This window comes from Scyliorhinus canicula, chromosome 9 (assembly GCF_902713615.1).
Source record: "Scyliorhinus canicula chromosome 9, sScyCan1.1, whole genome shotgun sequence".
Lineage (NCBI taxonomy): Eukaryota > Metazoa > Chordata > Chondrichthyes > Carcharhiniformes > Scyliorhinidae > Scyliorhinus > Scyliorhinus canicula.
Window position 1 is genome coordinate 160,244,018 of NC_052154.1, and position 25,453 is coordinate 160,269,470.

General features: G+C 42.5%; 1 protein-coding gene across 2 annotated transcripts in view; it reads left to right on the plus strand.

Annotated features, from left to right (window-relative positions):
• Positions 1-25,453, plus strand: part of pik3c2a (phosphatidylinositol-4-phosphate 3-kinase, catalytic subunit type 2 alpha) — a 133,411-nt gene that overhangs the window by 84,575 nt on the left and 23,383 nt on the right. For both annotated transcript variants that reach the window (XM_038808062.1, XM_038808063.1), the window contains exons 12-20: positions 2,600-2,722; positions 11,180-11,347; positions 11,499-11,610; positions 14,305-14,444; positions 17,429-17,617; positions 18,597-18,690; positions 19,470-19,564; positions 22,905-23,085; positions 24,118-24,219. In XM_038808062.1, coding sequence (XP_038663990.1) covers positions 2,600-2,722; positions 11,180-11,347; positions 11,499-11,610; positions 14,305-14,444; positions 17,429-17,617; positions 18,597-18,690; positions 19,470-19,564; positions 22,905-23,085; positions 24,118-24,219 — 1,204 coding nt within the window. The remainder of the gene's footprint in view (positions 1-2,599; positions 2,723-11,179; positions 11,348-11,498; positions 11,611-14,304; positions 14,445-17,428; positions 17,618-18,596; positions 18,691-19,469; positions 19,565-22,904; positions 23,086-24,117; positions 24,220-25,453) is intronic.

The window sequence follows — 25,453 nt, forward strand, 5'->3', positions numbered from 1 at the left end:
GAAATAACTTCTATCTTCCTAGCTTCTGTTTGGTTTCTCTGTTTAGTTGTGTATTTAAAACTAATAAATTAGTAATAATTCAATCCACAATTGGAAGTGTTAGAAAGCCTCTACACTGATTATCAAAAATACAAATTAAAAGCATTATTGCATTTTACTGTACTAAATATTCCCATGTACTTTTTTTTTAAAGTCTTGCCAGTAATTCCCCTCTCTCCTATCCTTCTCCATGATTTTATCTCTTTATTTCCCCCCTAGTTTGGGGAGTCTATAGACAGGCACGTGAGTGTAGGATGGTGCATGTTTCCAGTCCATTTTCAATCTATTCAAAAACCTAAATAATTCGGGTGATGGAAAACTGAAATAAAAGCAGAAAATGCTGGGAAGATGCAGAAGATCTGGCAGCATCTGTTGCAAGAGTGATGTCCCGGGCTGATGGAGTTGACAGTAGATGAGAGCACAATCTATTCACTTCATTGTGGAGTGGCACAGACCAACCAAGTATGAGTCTCATCCAATTTTTGTTCAAGGATATTGGAAGATGCTTGGGCTTCGCTTCGTGCTTCATCACTTGACACTGCCCACTGTAAATTAAGTTTTGTAAAAAGGACACTTGGGTTTTCAAAGTTCTTCATGCTCGTCTGCTGCATTCCCATCCTCTCTTTTTTTTCCCCCCTTTGTGTGATGGTTTGTTGCATTTATTGCATCTGATTTGTGATGGTCAGGGATCATTGCGTTGTGCAGAAGGTTCACTGCAAAGAAACGATGTAGCGCATTTTCATCCCAATATGGACAGGTTGACTTTGGCAAATAATTCCTCTGTACTGCTGTTCAGATGAGAAACATTTTTCTTTAGAGCAGCATGATGGTGATAATTATAACCCACCCTGTTGTGATGTAGAAGGTAGAGCTGGGAATTTAAACACAAATCCATTTCCATTGTTTGTGACACAACATTTTGCAGGTGTCCAGGTTGACCACATTTAAGCATAAATGTTGGAGCCCTAGCATACTTGGTGGCGGAATGGTGTTGAACTTTGTTACTGTATGTAAAGGGCTCTAATACCTTGGTGATGAATACCATATTAGGTGGCACCATTTATAATTTACTGAATTCAAGCATAAGGCTTGGTGTTGTCCTGTTACTTAAACAACTTTGATGTGACCAGATGAATAGCAAAAGACTATTTGACCAACATTCACAAAAATATGTTCAATTGACCACTTTTCAAGTCCATTCTCAATTATTGATACTTCTGGTTTTGGCCATCATCTTTTTCAAAGCTAGTGTGGAAGCACAACTGCTTTACTGAGTTCCCAGCAACTACTTCTCTATTAAAAGCATTGAGTGGGAAATGACCAGCATCTCTGAAGCTAAACTGGCAAGTCACTGCTTTCTTTGCTTTTCCAAATTCTGCAATACTGGGTGCAGAGGGTAGCGTCCTGCTGTCGCGTGATGACATGAAAAGTAAATACTGTGCGCTTGGAAAGTAAGTCAGCTGTGCCCACTTTGGAAAAATAATTGCACCAGATTTCCAGTTAAGAGGGCTAACTGAATTATTAGTTGTTCCGATGTACAGAGCGGCGAGATCAAATGGTTTAATAGCTTGGCCTCGGGTTTTTACTGTTTTGTTTATAATGCTGCTTTGTATTGAACTGCAAAATTATTTCTAAAAATCACCTTGGAGTACAGATTTTGATGTGGTTCCCCAAATTCCTTAGCAAGAATATATGGAGCTCAACCTTTCATAACACTCTAAAAATACAGAGATTCAGCATTTTTATGGAATGTATTTTTGCCAAGACTACCTCATTTTAGCTGCGCATTTGGCATCATTTTCATGACTCACGTTGGTCAAACCACATTCTGACAGTGCCATGGAGGGCAGCACTTTATTGAAGTACTTCACCGTAATATAAATTCAAACTGGGGCCAATGTTACTTGTACTTGATCCAATTTACACACGTGGTTTTCCCATTTAAAATTGCTATGGTGCACTAATGTGTATGGAGTATTAGGATCTAAATATATTGCTTCATTAAATTTGCACAGTGGGAAACTGCTGCTTGAGAAATCAAGGAAGAGAGCAATGCGTTTTTTTTTGGGGGGGGGGGGGGGGGGGAGTTTGGAGGGAGGGCGAGAAAGCTGTAGGCCAGGAAAAATCTGCAGGAGAATGTTTTCCCCCCTCCTGTTCCATTGCATGTCCTGCCCCATGCCATCTTTTGGGTATCTCTATGCCACTCGATTCAAAAGATAGATTTTGTTTTTGGCAGAGGTGGCTTGGGAATGGCACCATCCAAATGTATCGTTATGGCTGTCACATGGTGGGAACTTAAAATGAGATTATCACAAAAGATTTAGAAATTATCGAGTAATTTCAGTTAACATTTGAATGCTTGTGACTGACCATATCATGAGATTCTAATATTGTACCGCAATTGGATAAATATTCTTGATGCACTACGTTGAATGTAATGCAGTCTATTTTTATTTGTAACCCATTTGAAAAAGGTTACTTTTCCCAAACAATAACTCTCAGAAATGTACTTTCATTTAAATGCAATTTTGCTGATAATTGATGCTTGTTTTATCCCCAGTTTTGAGAAATACTTCCTAATGTGCTCGTTGACACACAATGGAAAGGATCTTTTCAAACCAGTGCAATCTAAGAAAGTTGGGACCTATCGCAACTTTTTCTACCACATCAAGTGGGATGAACTGTGAGTATTTTCTTTGCTTTTATAGGAACTAAATGCGGTTCGTAAGTAAATTGAAGTTGGTATACAAAGTTAGTTGGAAATTGTAAAGTTAGTCATATTGCTTGTCTTTGACTCCCTGGTGGAGTTGAAGTACACACCTGTTGAATGTTTCTGCAACATTTTGGAAATGCATGGATTATGCATAATATGTCCTCTTGAAATTACATGGGGTTGTCCTGATGGTCTTGCAGGTTAAAAACATTGGCTGGTGTACTACCAAACCATAACAAAAGGGAAGGTGCAGATTCAGTTCTTATGTGCTGAGGTATTTTATACCCGCTGGGGTGCTAAAGGTGGCCTCAGAATCCTTAAAGTTTGATTAGGGGGGAAAAAATCAGCAGTGGTTCATATTCAGCTTGCTATCCAGTAGCCTTTTTTTCTGGAAAGTTCATGCTTATATGTTGGGTGAGGTTTGGTTTGGGCTTGGCTGTAATGCTGGTGACTCCTCTGCTGTTGCTGACCATGCAAGCTCATTTATGAAGAATGGACAGCTGAATGAGGTAACAAAAAGGCAGCCATGGCACCATCTTCGTCCTATGAAGAATAGGTGCTGAGGTGGAGTTGGGGGCGGGGGGCATTGAGATGTGGTACGATGGAGTGGGGGGGGCACGGAGATGTGGAAGAAAACCATTATTTTTTTAGAAATTTAGATTACCCAATTCATTTTTTCCCAATTAAGGGGCAATTTAGCATGGCCAATCCACCTAACCAGTCCAGTCCAAAGATGTGCGGGTTAGGTGGATTGGCCATGTTAAATTGCCCGTAGTGTCCTAATAAAAGTAAGGTTAAGGGGGGGTTGTTGGGTTACGGGTATAGGGTGGATACGTGGATTTGAGTAGGGTGATCATGGCTCGGCACAACATTGAGGGCCGAAGGGCCTGTTCTGTGCTGTACTGTTCTATGTATCTATGTATACACATGTTTGGGTTGTGGGGGCGAAACCCACGCAAACATAGGGAGAATGTGCAAACTCCACACGGACAGTGACCCAGAGCCGGGATCGAACCTGGGACCTCGGTGCCGTGAGGCTGCAGGGCTAACCCACTGCGCCACCGTGCTGGCCCTGAAGAAAACCATTCTTGTTTTCAGTTTTATTAGCTTGTTGAAATAAGAGGTGGATTAAAATAAATTATGCTTCTTGTTCATGACCGGCTACTTCATCAGCTATTTTTAGTTTTCAGTTGGCCTAATGACACAACTGGTTGTGGGCTAGTGTTGTCAGTATGAAAAGCTGCAAAGTTGTAATCTTTCCTATCAGTTTTAAATTGGAACTTGCCACCTATTATTCAATATTCCTGAAGCATATTCATTATTTACTGACTGCATACAGGTTTATGATTTGTTAATTATCATGTTTAAATGGTATTTCCTCGAGCTTTTAACAAATTGTTGTGAAATGATGGTGCAGTCTGCTTTTGGGAAATGGGGTGTGAACAAGTTGTTAGAAATTATAACAGAAAGCCAAGAATGGCGCTGCACACCGGCCGGGGGCTGGCTGGAGAAAGGTTATGGCTGACCGGGGTGGGGGGTGGGTTGTGCCCCCCAACCAGGCTGATCACCTGGAATGTCAGGGGACTAAATGGGCCAGTTAAAAGGGCACGTGTGTTCGCACATTTGCGGACCCTGAAGGCGGACGTAATTATGTTGCAGGAGACACATCTGAAAGTATCTGACCAGACTAGGCTAAGGAAGGGCTGGATTAGCCAGGTCTTCCATTCGGACTTGGATTCTAAGTCCAGGGGGGTAGCAATTATGATCAATAAGTGGGTTCAATTTGAGGCGGAAGGCGTAGTTGCAGATGGGGGGCAGATTCCTGATGGTAAGGTGCAAACTGGAGGGGAGAAGAGTGGTGGTGGTGAACATGTATGCTCCAACCTGGGACGACGTGGACTTTATCAAAAGAGTGCTGGGGAAAATCCTGGACCTAGGCTCGTGTAGGTTGATAATGGGGGGGGGGGGGGGGGGGGGACTTTAATACGGTCCTTGACCCGGGGCTGGACCGGTCGTGTCCCAGAACGGGTAGACTCCTAGCAATGGCAAGGGAGCTGAAAGGGTTCATGGAGCAAATGGGGGCAGTGGACCCATGGAGGGCCAGACAGCCGACGGGAAGGGGCTACTCGTTTTTCTCACATGTTCATAAAGTATACTCTAGGATTGATTTCTTTATCTTGAGCAGGGACTGTGTAGGGGAGGTAAAGAATACGGAATATTCGGTAATCACTATCTCGGACCATGTCCCACACTGGGTGGACCTGCAGGTTGAGGGGGGTGAATTATCAACGCCCGCAATGGAGGTTAGACGTAGGATTGTTGTCGGAGGAGGGGGATATGTGAGAGACTTCGGAAGTGTATGCAAAACTACTTGCAGGTGAACGATACGGGGGAGGTTTCAGCAGCGACCCTGTGGGAGGCGTTGAAGGCAGTAGTGAGGGGGGGAGCTGATCTCAATTCGGGCTCACAGGGTCAGGGCGGACAGAACAGAAATGGACAGATTGGTTAGGGAAATTTATCGGATAGACAAGGAGCATGTGGGGTCCCCGGGGGAGGACCTACTCAGGGAGAGACTGAGATTACAGGTGGAACTGGGGGTGCTATCCACGAGTAGGGCTGTGGAACAACTTAGGAAGGCGAGGGGAGTGGTGTATGAGCATGGGGAGAAGGCCAGCAGATTGCTGGCGCAGCAACTCAGGAAGAGGGAGGCGGCCAGGGAAATAAGTAGAGTGGTTGATGGGGAGGGGAGCAGAGTGGAGGACCCGGCAGGACTGAATAAGGTATTCCGGGACTTCTATAGTAGGCTGTATACTTCAGAACCCCCGGAAGAGCCGGGGGAGATGAAAAGGTTCCTGGACGGGCTAACAATCCCAAAAGTAGGCGGGGGACTAGTGGACGGGCTGGGGTCCCCAATTAGAGTGGAGGAGGTACTGGGGTGCCTAAAGGCCATGCAGTCGGGGAAAGCCCCGGGGCTGGATGGATACCCAGTAGAGACTTGCAAGAAGTTCTCGGAGTTAGTGGGACCGGTCTTGACTGGGGTTTTTAATGAGGCAAGGGACAGAGGGACCCTGCCGCCGATGATGTCGCAAGCCACCATCTCGCTGATACTGAAGCGGGACAAGGACCCGGAATCCTGCGGGTCATACAGGCCAATCTCCCTGATCAATGTGGATGCCAAACTCCTGGTAAAGGTCCTGGCGATTAGAATTGAAGACTGCATACCGGAGGTGATTGGGGACGATCAGACAGGGTTTGTGAAAGGCAGGCAGCTGACAGCTAACTTGAGAAGATTGCTTAATGTGATCATGATGCCCCCGACGGGCAAGGAGGTGGAGGTAGTAGTGGCAATGGACACTGAGAAGGCCTTCGACCGGGTGGAGTGGGGCTATCTGTGGGTGGTGCTCGGACGGTTTGGGTTCGGGGAGGGACTGGTGATTTGGGTCAGACTACTGTACCAGGCCCCAAAAGCTAGCGTTAGGACGAACAGGATAGTGTCAGATTATTTCAGACTACATCGTGGGACCAGACAGAGATGCCCACTCTCCCCGTTGCTGTTTGCGCTGGCCATAGAGCCGTTGGCAATTGCGTTGAGAGCTGCGAAAGGATGGAAGGGAATGACTGGGGTTGGGGGGGGGGGGGGGGGGGGGTGGAACGTAGGGTGTCTCTCTATGCGGACGACCTGCTCCTGTACGTGTCAGACCCACTGGCCGGGATGGAAAATATTCTGGAAACATTGAGGAGGTTCGGCTGGTTTTCAGGGTACAAATTAAATATGGCCAAGAGTGAGATGTTTGTGGTGCAGGCCAGGAGAATAGACTGAAGGAGCTGCCATTTAGGCTAGTTGAGGAAAGTTTCTATTTTGGGGATACAGGAGGCACGAGACTGGGGCAGGTTGCACAAGTTAAATTTGACTAGAGTGGTGGAATAAATGAAGAGGGAGTTTCGGAGAGGGGATGCACTCCCGCTGTCACTGGCGGGGAGAGTGCAGACTATAAAGATGACAATCCTCCCTAGATTCCTGTTCATCTTCCAGTGCCTCCCGATCTTTATCCCACAGTCCTTCTTCAAAAGGACTGGCAAAATCATCATGAGCTTTGTCTGGGCGGGAAAATCCCTGCGGGTGAAGAAGGCGATGCTTGAAAGGAGCCGCAGCGAGGGAGGGCTGGCATTGCCAAGTCTGATCAACTACTGCTGGGCGGCTAACATAGCCATGATAAGGAAGCGGATGGTGGGTACGGGGTCTATCTGGGAGCGGGTGGAGGCGGCTTCGTACAGAGGTACCAGTTTGGCAGCCCTGGTCACTGCTCCCCTACCGCTGTCACCAGCCCGGTAGTGGGGGCGGCCCTGCGGATATGGGGCCAGTGGAGAAGGCATGTAGGGGAGGTGGGTGCATCTGTCTGGGCTCCAATATGTGATAATCATCGATTTGCCCCCAGGAACATGGATGGAGGGTTTCGAACATGGCGGCAGGCGGGGGTGAGGAGGGTGGGCGATATGTTCCTGGAGGGGAGCTTTGCGAGTTTGAGGGGCTTGGAGGAGAAATATGGGCTGGTAAGGGAAAATGACTTTAGGTACTTACAGATGCGGGACTTTGTCCACAGACAGGTCCCATCCTTCCCACGCCTCCCGCCAATAGGGATCCAGGACAGAATAGTCTCTAGAGGAGAGGGTAGAGTCTCAGATATTTATACGGTGCTCATGAAGGGTGAAAGAGTCCCAGACGGAGAACTGAAACTCAAATGGGAGGAGCAGCTTGGCAGAGAGATGGAGGATGGGCTGTGGGCAGGAGTCCTGAGTAGGGTAAACTCAACCGCAACATGTGCCAGGCTCGGCCTGATTCAATTTAAGGTCGTTCACCGGGCCCACATGACGGTAGCTCGGATGAGCAAATTCTTTGGGGTAGAGGATAAGTGCGCTAGATGCGGGGGAGGACCAGCAAACCACGTTCACATGTTTTGGGCATGTCCTAAGCTTAGGGGGTACTGTGAGGGATTTGCGGGGATCATGTCCCGGGTGCTTACAAAAAGGGTGGTGATGAGTCCAGGGGTGGCAATTTTTGGGGTTTCGGAAGACCCGGGAGTCCAGGGCGAGAAAAAGGTCGATGTTTTGGCCTTTGCTTCCCTGATAGCCCGGCGGCGAATACTGCTGGCATGGAGGGACTCAAAAACCCCCAAAGATCGAGCTATGGCTTTCGCACATGTCAAGTTTTCTGGGTATGGAAAAAATTAGGTTCGCCTTGAGGGGATCTGTACTGGGGTTCGCCCGAAGGTGGCAACCATTCATCGACTTCTTCGCGGGAGAGTGAACGTTAGCGGGGAGGGGGAGATTAGAGTAGGAGGGATAAATAGTCGGGTAGTGTCGATGGGAGAGGAGCGGGCTTGTGCAGTATGGTTTGATTGAAGTATTGATTTTATGTTGATGTTTGCACATTTTTGCCTTTTTTTTTGTTATCTGTAACTGTTTGCAATGCCGAAAAATACCTCAATAAAATTGTTTGATTTTTTAAAAAAAAATGATAACAGAAAAAAGTAATGGAAGAACAATTCCCTTTCACAGATGACTTTGCTCAGGTTGTGCACAGACTCAAAAGAATCAAAATGCTGTGATTGGGATCCATGCAAAATGTTTGCTTCTAGTGAGTTAACAGAGCAGTGTTTTTCAAACTTTATTTTTCCCCTGACCCATTTTTTTTTTTACTAATTGACCGATCTTTAGGACCCAAGTCGACTGACCTTCGGGACCACATCAGGCTTGCTAACCCAGTCTATCCTTATTCAAGGCTCTGTTTGAATCACTAAAATGTTCTTGCCCCAGGCAAGGGAGGGAAAGTAAATAATCTAGTTTTCCTTTTCTTATTCACAATCCAGTAGCCTCTGGTGCATTGAATTCATGTCAACATTGAGTGAGGACAGGGTCATAAATGCCTGTGATGTCCTCCCATCTATAAACGTTCACTGTCCAGGGACACATGAAGGATAGTTACTCATGAGAGATACTGGAGGGCTGCCTACAATTGTGAACCTGCCTTCATTGTGGGGCACTACCTTGAGGAAACAAAGAAATGAAGGAAGAAGACTGAGCTGATATCAGTCAGAGAGAGCCACTTGTAGTTCTTGTAAATAAACAGCCATAAACCTGAAGCTAGTGACATTAAAATTTTGATTTATAATTGGCTTAAATGCAATCAGTTATTTGATGCCTTCCCAACCAGAAGATATGTCATTGCAGTCACCTTTTCTGGACTGTTGGCTCCAATAATATAACGCTTGCTGCACTGGCAACCAATTCCAACTGTTTCACTATCACGCCGGAACTTATTTGTCAACACACACAAGGCTTGTGCTCATTCATCAAGAGCGTTGACATACTCTGACTCTTGGATCTGCTGAGCTCGGTGATGAGGTCTCTGATTGCTGCCCTCTGTTCCATGATGGCCTCTTGCTGCTGCAAGATGGTCTCCCAGAGGAACATATAGTCCCCTTGATGTCGACCACTGTTCCGCACTGGGGCAAAACACATGGGGAACATGTCCGGGGGGGGTGGAAGAGAAGATGGACCGATTTTGGGCAAACTCTTGGGCCGCAGATTTGGGTAGGAGAAGTCTAGGAATCCGCCAAAGGTTTTGCGGCACATCTTTGAAGCGGAGCTGCCGCCGGGAAGGGGATGGTGGTTATCAGTTGGTGGGATCCGCGTGGCTTACAAGATATCTCTCAAGTAACTGCTCTCTAGAGAGGACTCGATTGACATTTTAGGCAGGATTTTCCCTGCAGGCCTCTGAATGCTGACATTAGGAAACTCTGCGTTAACGGCTGATGGATTCTGAAAGCAGTGACCCTTAGCTCCGCGACCCTTCTGACACCTGTCTATGACCCACCCGTGGGTAGCGAACCCTAGTTTGAAAAACCCTGTAATTGAGGGTACTTTCTAAAGTAATTTGGCAGGCTTTCGGCCAGCTACCTATGGGCTTTCTCTTTTTGTGTTTTAATAGTGTCCAGATTTTGAATGGGCAAATGATTAAAAGGAGTTGTTGTTCTATCAATGTGTAGTGTGGGTTATCACTCCAGCAGTTTAGCTGTTCCCTTTTGAATAATTGATTAATCATGTTCGATTCCGGCTTGGGTCACTGTCTGTGCGGAGTCTGCACGTCCTCCCCGTGTGTGCGTGGGTTTCCTCCGGGTTCTCCGGTTTCCTCCCACAGTCCAAAGATGTGCGGGTTAGGTGGATTGGCCATGCTAAATTGCCCGTAGTTCCCTAAAATGTAAGGTTAAGGGGGGGTTGTTGGGTTACGGGTATAGGATGGATACGTGGGTTTGAGTAGGGTGATCATTGCTCGGCACAACATCGAGGGCCGAAGGGCCTGTTCTGTGCTGTACTGTTCTATGTTGCAGATTTTGTCTATCCGCATGTCAGGGCAACTTGCTGGCAGCTGAAACCATCCAGGAAATGAAAGCAAAATACTGCTGAAGCTGGAAATCCGAAATAAAAACTGAAAATGCTGGATAAACTTAGCAGGTCTGGCAGCATCTTTGGAGAGAGAAACAGAGTTAGCGTTTCTCTCTCTCCACAGATGCTGCCAGACCTTCTAAGTCTATCCAGCAATTTCTGTTTTAATTTCTCAAACCATAGTTGAGTTCTGTGACAAAGGAGTAAACTGCCATTTGTGCTTGGGAAAGTACAGAGGATGTGCAGACTGCGCACAGACAGTGACCCAAGCCGGAATCGAACTTGGGACCCTGGAGCTGTGAAGCATTTGTGCTATCCACAATGCTACCGTGCTGCCCTCTGGGTTGTGGGGGTGAGATACACAGGGAGAATGTCTTGGGCTGGGATCAATCGTGGGTCCTCGGCGCCGTGAGGCAGCAGTGCTGACCACTGCGCCACCATGCTGCCCATACACAGGTTAAAGTTTAATGTTTATAAAAAATGACAGTGTTATATCTCTCAACCTGGAACATGCAGAAGTAAATTTATAGAGTTCAATAAATATTTGCAGAATTTCCCTGTTGTTTTTTTTAAGAAAAGGTTTGCCCCAGGCTCGGTCTTAAATTATGAACTCAAGTGGTTTGTAGCCTTTCACTGGTCTGGAGTTCGATTAACTTTCCTATTGATGCTCTTGAGACCTCTTCACATTAACACCAAAATGTTCACATAAAAACAGCTCTGGTTTCCCTACAAAACTGATTTATCTCTTTGTCCTTTCCTTTGGAAAATTAATTTTGAGCCATCCCCATCGAGTATTTTTTTCCGTTATCTGATTTTAAAATACTTTTCTGATTTGTATTCATCAGTCGAGACAATATTGAGATGCTTGTCATCTATCTCCAGGTTCCAATGTGACCAACCCAATAGCTTTGCAATGCTTAAATAAATATTGTTTGCAATATTTGTATTGACATAACCTTTTTTTTATTTGTTTCCACTTTCCAGAATCAGTTTTCCCGTTCAGATTTCACAGTTACCCCTTGAATCTTTACTAAGTCTTAGTTTGCATGGAGTTCTAAATCCCTCAGCAGCTGGATCACCAGATACTAACAAACAGCGGAAGGGACCAGAGTACCTTGGTCGGGTCTCCATGCCTCTCTTTGACTTCAAGCGGTAAGAATGGTTTCTCCTCCTCCCTTTTAAGAAAATGCCATGCTAGATTGTGGTTCAATGTACAACAGTTTGGGGATTTATCCTATTTCGTTGTATGTTATATTTGACTCTTCTCCTCTGGTATCTTTTTTTTCTATCTTCATATGACAAGAGTGTTGACAAGTGGAACAAAACTGCTTCGTCTATGTACATCTATCCTTGTAAATCCAAGTGGTGGGACTACCGGCAGAAAAGGGAGTTCGATGGAAAGACTTGTGTTGCAAGTGAGTTCAGCTGTTTGATCAATTAAACCTTTTTGGTAGATTCATGTTTTGAGAGGTTTAACCTCCGAAAAGTTTTGTTTTCTTTTCAAAAATGTACTTACTCATACAAATCTCTTTAGAAATTGGAACTTCACATGATGGCCTAGCATATGTTTTCTATATCATAGGGAGTAATATTTGTTTAGAAACAAATTAAATTTAAAGACTGAATTACTGTAACTAAGCTTAGTTTTCTGACTATTGAACGGCCAAAATTTAAAACCTGCGATCAGTTATGGGGACAAATATCTCGGACAAATCTAGTCATTTGCTGGAAGGCCGATAAACTACACTGTTGCAGAAATACCATTACAATAAGCATTTTAAATTGACTGATGGTATGGGTGGCATGGTGTTGCAGTAGTTAGCACTGCTGCCTCACGGCACCCAGGACCCAGGTTTGATCCTGGCCCCGGGTCAGTGTACATTCTCCCGGTGTCTGCGTGGGTCTCGCCCCCAAAACCCACAAATGTGCAGTGTAGGTGGATTGGTCACGCTAAATTTGCCCCCAATTGGAAATTTGAAAAAATAATAAATTGACTGATGGTTCTCTCTACATTTGTGTGATATATTTAAAGCAATGTTGGTCAACGTCTTCCAAGCTTTTTATGCTCAAAGCAGAGGGGAGGTGGTAGCATCATGGTATTGTCATAGAATCATAGAATTTACAATGCAGAAGGAGGCCATTTGGTCCATCGAGTCTGCATCGGCCCTTGGAAAGAGCACCCTACTCAAGCCCACACCTCCACCCTATCCCCGTAACCCCACCTAACCCTTTTTCTTTTTGGAAGGGCAATTTAGCATAGCCAATCAACCTAACCTGCACATCTTTGGGCTGTAGGAGCAAACCAGAGCACCAGGAGGGAACCCACACAGACACGGGGAGAACATGCAGACTCCGCACAAACAGTGACCCAAGCCGGGTATCGAACCTGGGACCCTGGAGCTGTGAAGCAACTGTACTAACCACTATGCTACCGTGCTGCCCTTAACTGGACTAGTTTCTGGACTAGTAAACCAGCAGCTCTGGGTGTGCTCTGTGGACCCAGGTTCAAATCTCGCCACTGTAGATGGTGAAATTTGAATTCAATAAAGATCTGCAATTAAAAGTCTAATGATGACCATGAAGCCCTCAGTTGTCGTAAAAACCCATCTGGTTCACTAATGTCCTTTAGGGAAGGAAATCTGTCATCCTTACCTGGTCTGGCCTACATGTGACTCCAGATCCACAACATTGTGGTTGACTCTTAGCAATGGGCAAGAAATGCTGGCCCAGCCTGTGACATCCACGTCCCATGAACAAATTTTTTTTCAAAAATGCACTGCTCCCAACGGTTGTACCCAAGACAATGTCCCACATTCGGTGCACAAAGTAAATGTCGCTACCAGCCCAACCTTCCTCGAAGATTCAACTGGGAGACGGTCCCAAACCACTTCTGGCTGTATACCTCCACTCTCTCTTTGCTCACGAATCGCTTCTTAGGATTTGCTGTGGAAAGAAATGATATGGAGACCAGTTTAACATCAACTTGCTGTTACTTAACTAATTACAAAAGATATACCCATCTGCCCTCCCAGGCGAGGCAGATTCTCAGAATCTCTGATGTCCCTCACTGCTATCAGCTTGCAAACTTTCCAATGTCAAGCTTGACTAAAGTAAGAAAAACATGGTCTGCCTTGGGAATCAGTTGTTTTGTCTTCGCTTTGCTTACATCCGAGCCTGGAATTCTGCTAGGGTGTTTATCCTATAGCTCTCGTACAGTAGTCTATCAGTTTTCCCACTTGACTTGAATTTCTATTGATTTGCTTTTAAACCTTTCAGACCAATATGTGATCGGCGAACGGCCAATTCAATTTCCCATCAAGTCACCTTCCAGCTGCTTTTCCCTTGTGCCTATCGCAAACAGGAATAAAAATCTGGTTCAGTATAAGCATAACCATATCTCATCCTAGTGAAGACTCCCTAATCAGTCATTCATAGTACTTACTTTAGCTCTCACCTAATTAGCAAGCAAGCCCAGTGTTTCCCAGGATTCTTACTGTGGAACGATGGGCCATTGTGGGAGTTGCACTCATTCTGAATAGATAAAACAGTAGCGGAACCAGGTGATCCAGTCCACTTCAGCTGGACAGTGAAGAATGGCATGGATTGGCCATGTTAAATGGTATCTAGTTTGAGAGCGGTGAGGAAGGATAATGCACGGCTACATAGAATTTAACTACATTAAACCAGATAGTGTGACTGGAACAGTGTCAAATAGTAGCTTAGTTGCCCTCAGATTGCAACATATTTTTTCAGACCGTTTATTGCGCACATCTAGCAAAGTTTTTTTTTGCATTTGGCTTTTTATGCAACTGGGCCTCAAATCTTTGTACAGTTCTGCACAGAAAATAACGATAGCCATCTGTGTTGTCTCAGTTGTGGTGAATATTTTACCAGGATGTGGATGCAAGAGAACTGCTTAATCAGGCGAGAATTGTTGGGGATGTGCACTGTTTTCATTTTGTAGCTTTCGTTATGCAAAGATTCCTCGCAAAGTTTTGGACCAGCTGAGAAGCTAGTTTTTAAAAAAAATACAAATATATTGTACTTTGCCTGATTTATGTGTCACAGTTAAAAGCAGATTCTAATCTCATGTTTCATTTTTAATTTAGGTGGACTTTCCATCCTTTGCCTTTGATATTGTCTACTGTCCTCCTCAACCTAGCCGAGTGGTTGAGCTTGGGTTTGAAACACTGGATCAAAGTTTTCAGAAACAGCTTCTTGAGTTGTTTGCCAAAGATTTGACATTTGAGTAGGTTTTGTCACAATATGTAGATGTTGTAAAGCACATAAAGGGTTAATGTAATGTTACTACTCTAGTCACTAGATGGTGCCATAGAGCATTCTGAAAGAACACAACAGGTTCGTCCTATGAAAATGTGTTTGTTTTTTTTACGTCATTTTGATTTTGCTTCCATATATAGGATCTCATTTAAGGCACCATGTTTAGAAGTTCAGTTTGCAACGGTGGTGTTAATTTGGGTACACTATATTGCATGTTTTGAAAAAGTGAAGTGCTGCAAATGTGTTTTTTTTTTAAAGCTGCAGTTGCCAGCTTATAAAATAGAGATGGAATGGTACACACATGTATTGGCCCATGCTTCCAAAATGAGTTATTTCATAGTTTACCAATTGCACAGTTCGTTGAAGAGAGGCATTTAAAAAAAAAACATCTTAATCCTGTAAAGAGATGTGTTAAGATTGCGTCTTTTAAGGACAAAACAAGTGAATTACACTCCAAATGGCTGTTACTAAATGCAGCATTATAAACCATACAGGCTGGAATGTCCTGAGTTCAGTTCCTGGTCGGCTAAGTTAGTTGATCCTAAATGCATCTATTGAATAAGATGACTACTGATCTAGAGGAAGGAAAAGCACTTTGAGCCAGGGATAAATTCACTGCATCATTTTCCATATTAAGGGCTTGTTGCTTGTAGCAGAGCTACTACATATCTATTTCCTTCCTTCCTTCCTTCTATTTTTTTTCGTCATGGGTGGTGTCGGTAAATTGTTCTAATAACCGTGGTGCCAAACAGTTCTTTAAAACTTGCCGATATGGTAGTTGTAACATGAAGGGCTGACCTGGGAAGGTATACTGTACTTAAACCTGCTTTAAACCTTCACAGGTTTCTGCATGCTAAACTATTGACTTTGGTTAAGAGTTCTGCTTTGCAGTTTATCTATGTAGTGCTTCATCTGTCTGTGAGCGACCAAATGTATAGATTTAAAAACCTGATGAAGCATGTAATTATTTTTTAGATGCTGACAAAGTGGCCCAATCTGTTTTCCAACGTTTTGTTGTGCCAGCAGAATAATTGCAGCTGCTCTCCCGTTATCTTCCTACATAACAATCCTTCATGTATCTGCACAGATTGAATGTTTTTGACCCTGGGTCAATAGCGTATTGTGCTTCATTGTGTCCCTGCACACTTCTATATAAAATCCTATATAAAAACTTCTTGGCTTTGCTCATGTATAACCCAAGCCTATACAGGGCAACAGTAAAATTGTGTTGTTTTGTCTGTGGCATCAGACTTTGCCACTTCCCACCAAACCAATGTGGTGCTATATTACCAGTCTGTCTCTCTCAGCTGCATCCAAGAGCTGAAATATAAATTTACAGAGAGGCTGATGACGCGCACTGGATGCTTCATGTATATTTGGTTGCACAGACTCGCTGAATTCCAAAGTAGTCAGTATAAGATTTGTATGAAATGCATCCGTAGACATCAAATCCCTGGATTTGAAAGTGCTTACGACTCATCTCTATTACAGAGGCATGTACTGTGCATAGTTACTTGCAGTTGGTCCTTCTAACTGCTTGTCCTTGGTGTGTTTGTTTAACTGACTCCAGTTTTAATGTAAACGGGTGCTTGAAGACTATTTGAACTCCTGTGAAATTAGCAATACTTTTCGGAATGTGCATCTGCACATAAATTCGTAACTTAGCAGTGTGAAGTTAATTGTTGTTTGTTTTCCCTCAAATAGTTATCCGAACAGACGAATGTGTACATTCCATTATATTTTACCTGCATTGGCCTATTTATTGCATTTCTGCTGATGCAAATTTAAAGTACTTTGGGGAACCTCTTAATTACTGTGTCTGGAACAAATCATTACTTGTTTTGAAGTGCTCCTCGGACTCTGATTTCCTGACTTACAAATGCCAAAACTTTCTAGCTGATGTCAGTTGAGAATATCAAACATGATGTATTATTGCTTCTAAATGTTTTGTTAAGACCCCTGCTGGGGAGAATGGATATATGAGCATTAATTGAAGATAGCAACAGCATGGATTGTTGATGTTCTCCACCACCCATTAGCCTCCTGACAGTTGCTACTCTAGCTCCTCTCTGAGTAAGGACCACCTGGGGGACACAACTATTTGGCTAATGACTGAGGAATGTACTGTAAAAACACCTTTTGATTGTAAAAAAACACAATTTGGAGGGGGAATTTATTATCTTTTATTGTAGTAAGCAGTTAAAAAGAGAATGGGGGAGTTTACACATTCTCCTGTGTCTGCGTGGGTCATGTAATGTTCTTGCCGGATGGCCTGATTTATATTCCAAGAACACTTGTAGCTAAAGCTATAAATGATTTATTAACATTAACTGTGGGTAAGGGCAGCACGGTGGCGCAGTGGGTTAGCCCTGCTGCCTCACGGCGCCAAGGTCCCAGGTTCGATCCCGGCTCTGTCCGTGTGGAGTTTGCACATTCTCCCCGTGTCTGCGTGGGTTTCGCCCCCGCAACCTAAAAATGTGCAGGGTAGGTGGATTGGCCATGCTAAATTGCCCCTTAATTGGAAAAAAATAATTGGGTACTCTAAATTTAAAAAAAAACATTAACTGTGGGTAAACTATATACAAAGCAATAGATGAATAACAGATCAAGCACAAACAACCTCGCTCCAGCTTCCTCCAGCCAGTCTGAGGGGTCACCTGACTGACATTGACTTATATATTAATAAGTCTCCAAGTAGTCAGTCAGTGAATTACAACACAACCATGATATTACTACAGGTCTCACCCCCCACAACCCAAAACTGTGCAGGGTTGGTCACGGTCTCATCCCCACAACCCAAAACTGTGCAGGGTTGGGCATGATACATTACCCTTAATTGGTGGGGGGGGGGGGGGGGGGGGGGGGGAGAATTGGGTACCCTAAATTTATTTCTTAAAAGAGAATAGGGCACGTAATAATTGTAATAGGCTTTCATTTGTTTCGTACCTACAGATTTACCAAGGCAGATAAAGAGCTTTTGTGGGATAAGAGACAGCACTGTTTTTCCCACTGTAACAGCCTTCCTAAGATTCTTGCTAGTGCACCAAGTTGGGACTGGGATACTCTACCAGAGATCTACTCACTGCTCTATCAATGGACACCACTCTCTCCTGTTGCTGCCCTGGAACTACTGGATTCTAAGTACGTTTGTTTTTAAAGAAACTCCACTGCATTAGAAGGCTAGTTTTTTTCCTCTGCCTGTTGCTAATAAACAGCTTGAGGCCCTGCTTCTGGTTACTGCCCAGTGTTGTCCAAACAGAAGCCTGTATCTGAAACTGTGACAATAAACAAATCCAAAAGCTGTTCTCTAATTTGTGCGAATATGACGGCTCAGTAATGAAGCCTCTCCTGGTCAAGTAATGTCAACAATTGTTGTAAGAGCAAAAGATACTGGCGGAACTTTTAGAACTTTGTGTCCCAGAAAGGCCCATGGCTTCAATAGTAGATTGTAGTGATGGTGTAAAGAAAAAGCTCCATAGAGTTCTTATCGTCATTTTTTTTGTTGTAAGAAACTGTGATATAATTATAAATGAACTCTTGAGAAACTGCCTTACAATCAAAATCCAGTCTGATCACATAACTCAAGAAAAGTTCAGTTTTGAGCTGGGGAGTGGGGTGGTTGGGTTGTGTATGATCATATTTTCCAAGATTTCTTCTGAGCTTTTCAATACTCTTTAAAAGAAAAAGAGCAACACTGACATGTTGGTAAATCATTACAGACTCCGCCACTACTTTTAGCAGTCTTGAATCCCTAATCTCTCAATCTAGGAGCACCTGATGGTGATGATATCTGCAACAACTGAATGGTGACTGGCCTGCATGGAACTGTACCAGACCAAGAAGTAGACATCCCCAAAAAGAGGGAAAATGTAACCTGCAGGGAAGGACAAAGAAGGGGAAAATGCAATGTACCCATGAATTAAATGGTGCAAAAGTGTTTGAGTCATGTCTCGTGATATTTTTAAACAGTTCATAGTTTTATATTGTATCTGCAAGTTTCAATGGTACTGGTGTTTTGAAAAATATAATTTGACTTGGAATCTTATTTACAAGATAATAGAATCTATGATTTAGCTTAAAACAACATACTTGGAACTTTGACCCTAGTGCTTCTTTGTAGATTTGCAGATCAAGAAGTGCGAAGTACAGCAGTGAACTGGATTGAACTCATGACTGACGATGAACTGGTTGATTATCTGCCTCAATTTGTAGAGGTATGTTGGTTGCTTATTCATTTAACTGCAATATTTGGACTCTCAACAGTGCAAACTTGTGTGTTTCCTGATGCACATTTCATTGTATGCAGGTTAATTAGAAAGCATTTTTTGTACAAAGCATTGAGCTTGCAACCGGCCTGGGCTAAAACCGAATTCTCAGCAGCTATGATGCTGTGATTCCCATGGCTGGCTTGAATTAAATTTGTTAGCAGCTCTGAACAACGGGATTGTTTTGCAACTTCCACAAAAGACCCTTGATCTGATTTATTTAAACTCTGTTGTAATGAGTATTTGTCTTGAATTAATTTATTTCTCTCTTTAATAAATAATGGTTAATCTAGCAGATACTCCCTTAAATAATTAGTAGTCTGTTTTTGGCTTTCCCATCCCATTCTTTGGACCACAGAAAAAGAAAAAACTTTGGATTAGATGATCTGTGCATATGCTATCCAATTACTGGTCAAAGTAGATCTGAACACTGGCTCTATTCTACCCCGATCAACTCTCTTGCTTTATTTGATTTGGTGAATAGTATCTATGGTTGGTTGTTGCATTTAAGTGACATCAAAATAACTTGTACATAATTTGAATTTAAAGTAGAAAAAGGACAAACTGCTTCACACAAATGATGGTCAATTGATTTTTAAAATAGTCTTTTATTGAACTAAATAAATCCTGCAGCTCTTGGTGGCGCTCTGCAGTTTCTCTTTAGAAATTGGGATCTTGTGTTATCAGAATACTGTGGTATTTAATAGTGTTGCTTGTGTTATTTATAGGCTGTGAAGCACGAGTGTTATCTGGACAATGCCTTAGTGAAATTTCTTTTGTCTCGAGCATTGGCAAATGTTGGTGTGGCACACCACTTATACTGGTAAGAGGATAACTTTTATGCATGTAATAAATGTTATGTTCTTGGCTAACCTGCTCTGAATAAACAGATATTAGAGCTCCTCTTCCTTTCTTTCCCCACTCCTCTGTTTCCCCCACCCCAACCAATTTCCACCAATGATTCTCTTCCTGCCACAGTTAAATTGAAGAAGCAACATTTATGTCAACAAGTTAAATTAATTCCAATGTATTGAAATGACTGTGCAGCTTCTTTGAAAGCAGATGTAATGCCTCTACTGAAGCAGAAATCCCCAAGGATGAAAGAGAATATCAAGGCTAGCATCCAAAAACCAATATCTGTCCACATAAGAATGCAGATGCATGGTGGCAAAATCTAGCATTTTCTTTGCCTTGGCATGAGTGCACAGTAGTCTGTGTAGTTCAGCTCTAAAGGATATGCTTTCATGCACATGGTTTTATTGGTGTTGCTCTTATACTAGACCAAATACTGTGTTGATGTTGTGGGTAATTACTTCTAAGTGTCCATTTTCCCCTTCCTTTTTTCATCTCCTGCCCCTGTTGTAGCATTCAAACAGCCCTGATCAATGTTAGCAGCACTGTGTGGGTGAATCAACACAACATGTCACTTGGACTGCTGTGGTTCATGAAGTGACTCACTACCATCTTCCCAAGGGCAATAGAGATGAGCAATAAATGCTGGTCTGGTCAGCGACATTCACATCCCATGATTGAATTTTATTTTTTAAGTTCCCAAACATCCTCTGTTTCCAGCTTAGTGGAAATGCATGCACAGTTATCCTGTAATCTCCTTAGGATCTATCCTTGCCCCCTCCTATTTCTCTTCTACATGCTCGTCTTCTGCGACATGATGGTACGTTCTACCTATAAAATAAACAAAAAGCCCTACCTCACCGCCATTTCCCTTAACTCCTCCAAGTTTCTGTTTTCGGCTTGTTTCCCTGATATCTAGTCCTGGGTGAGCCACAATGTCCTTCACTTAATATTGAGAACACTGGAGCCTCATCCTAAAAATATGCCCCCTCACCATCCATTGAACTGCCTCCCTAACCACTGTCTCACCTCACAAAACTGACTGTTTGCAAACTCAACAATATATTTGACCTGAGTGGAGTTCCTTACCCTATATCCTCTTCATTGCAAAAAACTGCTAACTTCCACCTCTGTGAAGACTCCCATTTCCAGCCTTGCCTCGGGTCATAACGTTGCTGAAATCCTTGACCGTGCTTTTTATCTCCAGACTCTTAAAATTCCAATGTTTTCCTGGCTGGCCTCCCATTTTCCAGCTTCCATAAACTTGAGCTGATTCAAAACACTACCCACATCCTCACATACACTAAGTTCAGCTCACCCATCACACTGTGCTCCATGAACTACGGTATTTTATAGTCCATCAAATTCCTCCCCCTTGTGTTGACGTTCCTTCAGAGCCTTATTCCTCTTGGTATCCGTAGTCTCTTGGATTCCTACAATCCTCAGACAACCTCGCCGTTGGCCTGTAATGAATTTCTCAGTTCCATTCAAAACTAATCTATGGAAGTCTATTGTTCAGTCTATGGAACAAACTCTCTGGGGAGACAATGGACACTTTTTCTGTGTTGGTTCATTCTGCTTTTTCTTTTATTCGTTCATGGTATGTGAGCATCACAGGCTGTGCCAGCATTTATTTCCCATCCCTAATTGCCCTTGAGCAGTTGAGAGTCAACAACATTGCTGTGGGTCTGGAGTCACATTTAGGCCAGACCAGGTAAGGATTGCAAATTTCCTTCCCTAAAGGACATTAGTGAACCAGATGGGTTTTTACGACAATCAACAGTGTTTTCATGGTCATCACTACACTTTTAATTCCAGATTTTTATTGAATTCAAATTTCACCACCTACAGTGGCAGGATTTGAACCTGGGATCCCAGAGTAGTACTCTGGGTCTCTGCATTACTAGTCCACTGACAATACCACTACACCAGGCCTCTCCGAATTGGGTAAGTTTATTTTTGAGAAATAACATTGGCATACAACACGGGTAATTTGACGTGTACTTGGGAGAAACAGGTGATATGCACATGTCTGCCAAACCTCTCTCTCTCCCCACTTTGCTTTCCACCTTTAAGATGCATTGCATAAAAACCTCTGTACCAAGCTTTTGGCTATTTACCCTAATATCCCCTTACATGGCTTAGTGTCAGGTGCTATATAACTGTTTATTCATTGTTACAATTAATTAATTTTAGTATCATACAGCCACTAAGATGGTTGAAGGCAAATTAGAAGTATCGATGACATGTTTTGTTTAGCGCTTCCTACATTTCCTTTTCTCCCCCACTATTGGTGGTTCCATCAGTTATGTGGAGTTCAAGGGCTGGAGTTCCCACTTTAAACCTCTCCAACTCTCCCCTCCAGATGAAAATTAAACCAGACCTTCTTGATCAAGCTTTCCCTGGAACACATTACAATACTTTTTTTTACAAGCTACATACATGCAAGTTGTTGTTGATAATTTAAATTTTTGACTTGCCAGAACTTCCCCGTTTTGAATATCTTGAAACAATCAAGCTATGGTGCCTGTAAAATAAAACCCAATATTGAGACTTGTTAGCAATGGTGCTTATTCATTTTCAAACCCCAAAACTAGACCCCGTACGTAGCTATGTTCACTCGAGTTGCTTTTACGTTTAACTTGAAACTGATGGTATGGGTTTTGCACACTTTGTGGAAACCTCAGACTTGTAGAATTTGCTAAACCTGGTCACCAAGAAGATTTATTTTGTATTCCGTTCTTCCTGGTGGCCCACTCGGTGAATCTGGAAAGTTTAATTTGTTGTGTACAAAACCTGTGAAACTCTATATCAAGTTGGCTTTAATGATCAATGTAGATCACTTCTGTAGCTTTGGATTAAGCAGATAGTTGGTTGTTTCACCGCGGGGCCACCTGTGGAACCTTTTTGTACTGAGACAAGTATAGTTATGCCACCATAATCCATTGAATAAAGTAGGTTTAATTTCAACGGCAGAATCTACAAAGCAGAGACCATGTTATTTTCCAAAAGTCTTGGTGTGTTTTTGTGCTGGCACTATCACTTTGGATTCTTGAAGGTTAAACCATGAGCGGAACTCCCTTTTGTTTATAATCCAATCTCATCTTTCTGTTTGCATTTATCGTTATGAAATACAGTTTGTTGGCTCTGCAGTTTTATTCAGAGAGTGATACAGACTGCACCATAACTTAATCAACTCTGTTAACAAGATACTTGGGGCTTATGGTTGTGTTACCTTATTGGAAGCTTTGCATTCATCATTCGCAAACGGCCCTTATTTAATTACTTAATTCCACTCTTCATTTTTATAGGCTATTGAAAAATGCACTTCATGACCCGTATTTTGGAATGCGCTATGAACTCCTTTTGGGTGCCCTGCTGTATGTATGTGGGCAAGGCTTGCAGCAGGAGTTTGAAAAACAGACCAAACTAGTACGGAAGCTGGCAGTGGTAGCAGAAAAAGTGCGCCAAGCCAGTGGATCAACAAGGCAGGTATGGCATCAATACCAGCAGAACATTTAAAATGCCATGCATATTTCAAAATGTGTAATGCACTTGAATTGACCAGTAGCCTAGATTACTGCAAAAAACTGAGGCTGCAAAAGCATTGAAATAAGTCTCCTCTTTGTATTTAAGCTAGTCACAAGCTCCCCTCCTCTACTTATATTCTCTTCCCTTTGAAAATGTTGTTTGTTTCAAACAGTTGACTAGCCGTAACAGATTTTATTTGAAGTTGACCATTCCTGGGACAGCTGATCATTAATCTCAAGCACATTTGTACTAACTGTCTACCATGTATGTAAGAGCAAAGATAAATGGTATATTTTTGAAAAGTCCTCTTTTACTCTCTTTTATGTTTCAATAAAATGTAAATTGCTGAGTGTTTTAGTTTTGCTCGCTAATGAAGGGTTTGCTCATTAGTTGCGCAGTTTTACTTTCCGACTCCATTCTTTCTAATGTTGCACTTTTTGAATAGATCGATTATACTTTCCCAAAACCTTGCTGAAGTGTTTAATCTTATGATAATTGCTGGTCCACATACCTGACTTGAGCCAGTAAGTGCTGTGCAACTCGAAAAATAAGTTGACCTTTTTGCGTCCTTGTACAGTTTGCGGGGGGTATGATTTTCCCCTCTCACCGAAAGGTATTTAATTCTGCTTCATATTTGGTTTGTAAAATTATTTCTTTGCTGCTAGTCTTGTCTATGCTCTCCCTCCACACTCGAGCAAATTGTAAAATTTGATTGGTAGTCAGCAACGCTGGCTTGCTTGCAGAAGTGCAAGACGACACATCTGACATGAATTGGGAAAATTTTGCTTTACATTAGTGCTTTTATTAACAATTGGAGGAAATATGTAGCTGTGTTGGAACTAATGGACTGCGCTCTTCATTCTTCTCTCAACTCACAAAGCCAGTGATGGTTTTCATTCCATGTTCTTCAAGAATATCAATTCCGCCAACAATAAAGGATAAAATAGCTTCACATTGTTACCAATACCAGTGATTTTCTTTTCTTTTTTAAAGGTTGCCCTTCAGGAGGGCATGGATCGTGTCCAGTCATTCTTCAAAAATAAGTGTCGCCTGCCCCTCAACCCAAGCCTAGTGGCAAAAGAATTAAATGTTAAGGTATGCAAACAGCCAATAAATTGTCAAACGTGCCGTATAATGCAATTTAAGCGATGTTTCCTAATGGGCTATCTATGATTATTCTAGTAGCTCACCGACACACCTGGAATTTATTTTTCACCTCCATTACATTCTCTGATACTTAATGAATTGGTTGATATGAATTTACTTTTGATCAGTGATATTTTCAGAGTTGGAATTTATCAAATTGGTTCCAATTTCTAACTGGCTGAAGAGATCTACCATGCGGAATTAGTGAAGTCTTGCGACACTAAAACTGAGTAGAAATTTGAGTTAAACATCTCGGATGCAAACAAGAATCGTTGTTGCCTCTATTTGATTACAATTAGGAGAAACTTAAATCTATTCTCAATAAAGTCCGGCTAGCAAAAGAACTTAAAGAGAAGTAACTTATACACAATTTAACTTTCAAAATAATACAGAAATGATTTCTTGCTTACAGCAAAACAGCTTGCATTTACTTCAAGAGTCAGAGTGGAAAAGTGAAAATAGAGATTGCAAGTGGTCAAAGTATAGGATGATCCCAGAATAAAGATGGCCGTACGGTCCATCATGTTTAAAGGAAATCTTATCAGTCTTGAGCCATCTATCTACACCTCCTATGTCGTCCTAATTGGTTTGGGTTAGAATCAAATACATTTGATTCGATGGTTAACTGTCAGTCCTTAATGTGCAACATAAGTTCTGAATGTTTCATGTTTGAATATTTGTGTATCTTATGGAATGCGATTCTGTGCTAAATCAAGACTAGTTTCTACTGGTTTTCTGCTGACTTTGCTTTTATCCACATTCTGGACAATGCTGCCTTCATATTGCTATGGTGCTTACTTGGCCTTGATCTGATTACTGGTACAGCTCATTTCTTAATATCAAACTGTCTTTGAAAATATGTTTATTAGAACAATAGCTTTTCCGTCTTGCTTAGTGAAAATGTTGTTTTTATCTCCAATTAGTTTATACATGTGTCAGACTTTTTGTGTCTCTGTTTAAGCTGTTGTGTTTTGTCATGACCTGAGGTTATGAGTGCTGAAATCCTCATTTTAAAATGGGTATTAAAACTGGGGCTTAATATTTACACTAAATATTCCTTTTTATCTATCAGGAAATAGTCGATTACGATCACTGGCATTTTGATGAATTGTACTTTTAGATAAGTAATGTTTTTAAGCGTAGTCTTTTCTGCCCAGTAATCCACATGTTTTGCTGAATAAGT